Here is a 6,000-nt window from a genome sequence, read left to right on the forward strand (position 1 = left end):
AATGTCAAAGGAGAAAACCCCCAAGAAGGTACATAAAATGAATGAGCTAGTCAAACCTAGAGCTGGCTTTCCTCCAGATTACTAACTTAGTTAAATAATAAATAGTCTTAGTTTTAACATCGTTATCAGCAGGGTTCTATGTTAGTGCAAAAACAAATTAGGTGATCAACACACCCAGCTAGTATGTGCTAAGTGGTTCTATAACAAAATAATTTTTGCTGTCTTAAATCACTACAGCAACTCCTTAACCATTCCTTCTTCAATTTGTCTGTGCAGAAATAACATTAATTTGACTTTTTCTGCTCCATACTTGCTTAGTAGACTAAACGTCAGCTAGATGTCTAATGTATTAACTTCATAAAATATTTGTTTTGTCTTTAAAATTTCTGCTCTATGTCATTAGGAATCGCTACAGAAGATTTTAAAATAAGAATGCATATTAAAAGGAGTTGCTGAGAGGGTTCAGTCAGGAAAGTCCTTGCTATGTAAGCATGCGGACCTCAGATCAGATGACCAACACACATGTGAAAAGCCAGGCATGATACCATGTGCCTGTAATCTCAGCAACAGGAGGGAGGCAAAGCCAGGTGACTCCCCGGGGCTTTCTTGCCAGCCAGCATAGCGTGTAACTAGTGAACCCTGGGTCCCAGTCAGAGACTCTGCCTCAAACCACGTGAAATTACTTCTAATGTAGTCTTTGGTGACTCTTTTTACTTGTCTATATTAATGTAAAGGTTGATAATGAACACAGTGCTTTTTAAGTCATGGCGATGTGAGTAAAATGTACAAAATACATTCAATAATAAAAATCATGAGCCAGGAGTGACGGTGCACACCTTTAATTACAGCACTCGGGAGGCCAAGGCAGGTACATCTCTGTGAATTTGAGGCTAGCCTGGTCTACAAAGCGAGTTCCAGGACAGCCAGGGCTGTTACACAGAGAAACCCAGTTTTGAAAAATAAATAAATAAACAAATAAAATAAAAATCAATATATATTATCTTTTTGTTGCTGCTGTCTTTTGTTTTGGGTTCTTTCTTTTCTTTTTGAGACAGAATCTCCTATAGCCCAGGCTGGCTTTGAAATCCTGAGTCTTGTGTTACCATGACCCAGCTAAACGGTTTTGTTTTGTTCTTATGTGCCTTGGTGTTTGTCTGAATGTATGTCGGTGTAAGGGTGTTGGATGGTGTTAGAGACAGTTGTGAGCTGCCGTGCGGGTGCTGGGAATTGAACCTGCACCCCCTGGAAGAGCAGTCAGTGCTCTTAGCTGCTGAGCCATCTCTCCAGCCCCCAAGCTTAACAGTTTTTTAAAAGTTAACATGTCCAGACTCTGGGTTGAATCCTAACCATCAATACAAACAAACAAACAAATGGGGCTCAGAGACACGCCCCAAACTCATCCTACCAGGGGACCCCCCCCCCCAAGTGCTTTCTCACACAAATAAGCCAGTGTTGTATTTCTTGCTTTGTAATGGGAATGTACATCACATGGCTACCCAGTTATGCAGCATCTGTTTGGGCTATGAAGGCTGAACACCACCTCCCCAACCTGGCTGTGAGTATTTGGTGCCCAAATTATGATCCTTTAGTGGAAGGACACTTGTCAGATCCATATAAGCAGGGTGAAATTTAAACATTTCTCCCCCTCTAGAAATAATACATGGTCAACGGCTCCAGATGGGTACACCCCACACCTAAGGCCTCAGATTTAAAATGTCACTAGAACAAGGAGCCATGTTGGACTTTCAGGTGCATAAGAGAAGGACTCTTTCTCTTCTCCCTCACTCCCGTGACCCAGCACCTTGTCCTGTAGATGGAGAGAGGAAGGTCACAAACAACCAAAAGGCCCCTGGTAAAACCCATGTTGCACACAGCAAGCAGAAACGTGTTTTTCAAGAATGAAATCTTCAGCTCTGCCTTACGTTCTGCTTGGGGTCTTCGTTTGAGGGTCATTGTGGAAAGATCAAAACCAAGTCAGAACACCACACACCCATTTTGCATGTTATTTTTCTTTCCTTGGCAATATCAGTCCCGGAACAGTCAGTTGCCTGTATAGACAGAACATCTGTAGTGTGTCCAAGAAATAACAGAGAAGAGGCAAATTGTGCAAGATGGATCAAACTGTAGCATTTAAAACATGCAGCTTCAGCTCTGGATTGAAGCAGCACTCAGAGAGTAGATATTCTTCCCTTTAAAAAAGTTCGTCCCAAGTTAAGGGAGCCTGGCCCTGAGTGTGGTCAGCACTATATCTTACCTCAAGGTCTCTAAGTGCTTCCTCCCTTTGTTGCCTCATCCTACCATTACCTATTACCTAGTGGGCTTGTCTAACCTGGAATGTCCTCAATACGTAGGAATAGAAACAACTACATGGTAAGGAATCAGGGAACTATGCTGGCTCAGTACATTCAGTCTGAATATTAATCTTCAGTTTAGTCCTTTTACTGAAGATCCAAAATTCATTTTTTCTGAGCTGTATTGTTTAGAATCCAACTTAAAGACGGTCCCTGTCTTCTGTATCTTTCCTTCTGCAACCTGTTTCCTGACCATTTCACTGTTCATTAATCTCTCCCTCCACAAGAGGGATGGGCACACACACACACACACACACACACACACACACACACACACACACACACACACACACGCATGCACAGATATTTTAATAGAATCAATTTTGCTACTTGCTACTACTGTCTCTGATAAAATTATATGCAAAAAAGTGTAAATTTGACTGAAATGACATAGCAGAATTCTGAAAAAAATAATTTTTGATTGTCCATGATCTAGCAATTACTGCCATGAAAAATTGAATTAGTTCTCTATGTTAAATTTTATAAGGGATTTTTAATGATCAAAGGAAAAATTTGGCTTTATAATTCTAAGCATAACCACACCAAACTCATGAACTAAATGTCTATAAAATCTTATCAATTAAAAAGAATTAATTCCCAAAGAATCAAGAGCTGAAACGAAGCACCAGGTACATTTTAAAATGGAGAATAATATAAAACAGGGAATTCTTTTTACCTCATTGATTTAAACCTCTTTACTTACACGATGATGGAAAGGTCACATCTAGAAGAGTATGTGTGACAGAAATGTCTATGGGTATTTTCAAAAGTAACGACTGAACTCTAATGGTTACTTCCTAATCAATGATGTAATAGTCAGGAGGAGAACAAAGAGGATGCATAGCTACGGATGGACTTCCCAGTTCAGTTTGCTCTTAAAAGACGTGACATTAGACAAACATTGGTAGTTTCAGAAACTGAACAAAATGAAAAATCACTGCATTATGGAGAACAGAATATTTTAGCACTGAATGTGCTGGGAGGTATATTTTATTCAGCTGCTCAACTTCCGAGAACTAAAGTCTCGAGCACAACCAGGTTAGATAATACGTTTACACCTGCAATATTTCATTCCATAAATAATCTATACTGTCAGAAGCCACACTCGAAGCTGCATTTAGACTCTACAAAGAGAGAAAATGAAACGTACTGGTGAACACATCCAAACCTTCCGAGCAGGGTATAAACAAAATACAGGCACTGGGCATGATTATTCTGAAGTTCAAGGGAAGAGGTAAACAGATTCTAGGAAATACTATTTCTACTCATTTCCACACATTCTTTTACTCCAGACTGCTGATGGATTAGTGGAAAGGTCATTTACCTATTTCCAAGTAAATAAAGACACTTAACAGCTCCTGACATTGTCACTCTCTCGAGACATAACCTATTAATCAGATAATCCAAACGCTATTTCAGTTGCTTTTATTTTATTTGGCAAATAATACGTTTCAAGGTATAATTACTGATTCCTTCCACTTTCTTTCTGAACTGAGGACACCCCTATTATTTTCACAAGCAACTACAATCTTTACAGAGACCAGTAAAACCGATGTCATATTGTGACATATTTTTGTTCCTAGCAGGCTTTGGGCCTAAATCCCATATTCTCTAATCAGATAACTCTCAAGAACAAAGATGTAACCCCATCCTTACATGTGTGCACATCAATATTTTTAAGTTAGAAGTAGGTATGCAATATTCTTAAAAAAATTACCTTAGTTCCGAAAATATTTGCTTTAAAAAAACAAAAAACAAAAAACAAGGCTATCTCTAAATTCAAGGAGCAGCTCAAAATAAAACAGACATGACAAGCTACTAGAATATCCTCAAGACAGACTCAGAATAGGTATTTGAGAATTCCCTTGATTCAAAATGAAATTCAACTTTCACAACGTCCAAGGAACTAATACTCAAATGTTTTGTTACGTTGAAAGGGTACTAACAGGCATGGTTTTGTAAAATAAGAAAAATAATATAAAATGCTAGTGGGGAGAGAGGGGGTAAACAGCAGCTTATTATTAAAGAATCTGATAGAGATCATAAATCAGATCAGATCAAACACAACTGGCAACCGAATGCTTGTCCATAATGTCCCCTGAATTGGATGTGACGACATGTCTGCTCTCACCATGGTGCACACAGTGCACAGAAAACGCCTAAATAATAGAGCTGACCAAACTGAACTTTCTTTATGAAAATTAAAGGATAATAGATAAAATCTTGCCCCACCTTTTTTCTTCCTTTTTTCTTTTAGTAAAACTGACAAATTGTTGAGGAGCACTACAGCGCCACCAACACAGATCAATGCAGAACAAAAAAAAAAAAAAAAAAAAAGATCTCCCACCGTGTGCAAAAAGAAGAAAACTAGAAAAATACCAAAAATTACAAAATGTCTCCCAAATGTACCTCTCCAGAGAAAACATAAGATAGACCCACAGAGATGAACCGACAAAGAGCTTTAAAGAAATCACATCCTAGACCACAAGTTAGCGCCGCTCAGCAATAAAAGAGCCACTATTTAGGAACAGCCATAACTTAAACCCGGTTATGTCAATCTCCACCTTCATTATACCAGAGCTGCTTTCTGTAGTTTGTATTCAAGTACTCCATCAAGGGAATCACAATAGGTCTATTAAAACAAACAAACAAACAAACAAAAACTACAACGGTAGTTGGCTTGTTGATAATTTACTCTGGACAAATTAGGCAATAGATAATTTTTATAAAGAGGATATGTACATATTTGGCACTACCAACATTGCTGGCACACAAAAAAAAGTCCATCTTGAAACATCTGAGTTCCCCTGTAGTTCACAGCAATTAAAGTATAATTTTCATTATATATGTTTATCTTTAACAATGGAGAGAAAAACTGTTTTTTTTCCCCCTTTTGGTAAAAATTAACCAGATAAAATTACGTGGAACGTGCACAGATCGAAGCTAAAGAAGAAGAAAAAATACAAAGATTGGTTTTGTGAGAAGAAACACAATGAAAATCTCTCCTAATCTGGTGCTCCTTTCAAAGATGTAATGCCAAGAATGTTTAAAATTATAAACTTACCATCAGTGTAGGCAAAGCAGCAACCAGCTCTCAAAAAAAAATTGTAACAATATAGGCTGGGGACTGGGTTGTCCAGAAAAAACAGCCTCCGGGCAGCGTACGGATCTTCAAACATCCTGAAAATATTTGGTAAATCAAAAGTGAGACTTTCCTCCATGGAGGGCGGCGGAGCGGGGCGGGCAGCCGCAGGATCCGAGGGCGTTCGGGGGAATGGAGCAGGCTGGAGGATGCGGAGCGGGCGGCGGCGGGAGGCTCGGGGTTAACAACTTTGCGCTGGCGGGCGGGCGGGCGCGCTGATTGGCTGGCGGCCGCCCAGCTCGGCCCTCGCTCCCGCCTCCCGCAGCTCGGAAAGAATGCACGACCGTGCCATTTTATACCGGGCTCGGGAGAGCGCCGCCGCCCGGGCCTGAATCGGGGCTCGGGATTAAGTGACAAGCACAACAATGGCAGCGGCCGCGTCCTCGGAGCATCTGGGCACGCCCTTTGCGCGCGGGCGCGTGGTGGTGGTGGGGGTTCCACGCGAGACGGCGTCCGTGTGGGATGAGGATGTGGATGCGGACGCGGCCATTTGGAAAAGAAGCCCGA

The 6,000-nt window shown here is 40.6% G+C and overlaps 1 protein-coding gene across 1 annotated transcript in view; it reads right to left on the reverse strand.

Moving 5' to 3' along the window:
- The window catches only part of Epc1 (enhancer of polycomb homolog 1), a 90,387-nt gene extending 84,828 nt beyond the window's left edge, over window positions 1-5,559 (reverse strand). The window contains exon 1 of the mRNA XM_052728874.1: window positions 5,416-5,559. Within this exon, the coding sequence (XP_052584834.1) occupies window positions 5,416-5,418 (3 nt within the window). The 5' untranslated portion in view covers window positions 5,419-5,559. The remainder of the gene's footprint in view (window positions 1-5,415) is intronic.
- Between the last annotated feature and the right edge of the window lie 441 nt (window positions 5,560-6,000).

Source organism: Peromyscus californicus, unplaced genomic scaffold, assembly GCF_007827085.1.
Source record: "Peromyscus californicus insignis strain IS unplaced genomic scaffold, ASM782708v3 Scaffold_8__1_contigs__length_139910024, whole genome shotgun sequence".
In the NCBI taxonomy this organism is placed as follows: domain Eukaryota; kingdom Metazoa; phylum Chordata; class Mammalia; order Rodentia; family Cricetidae; genus Peromyscus; species Peromyscus californicus.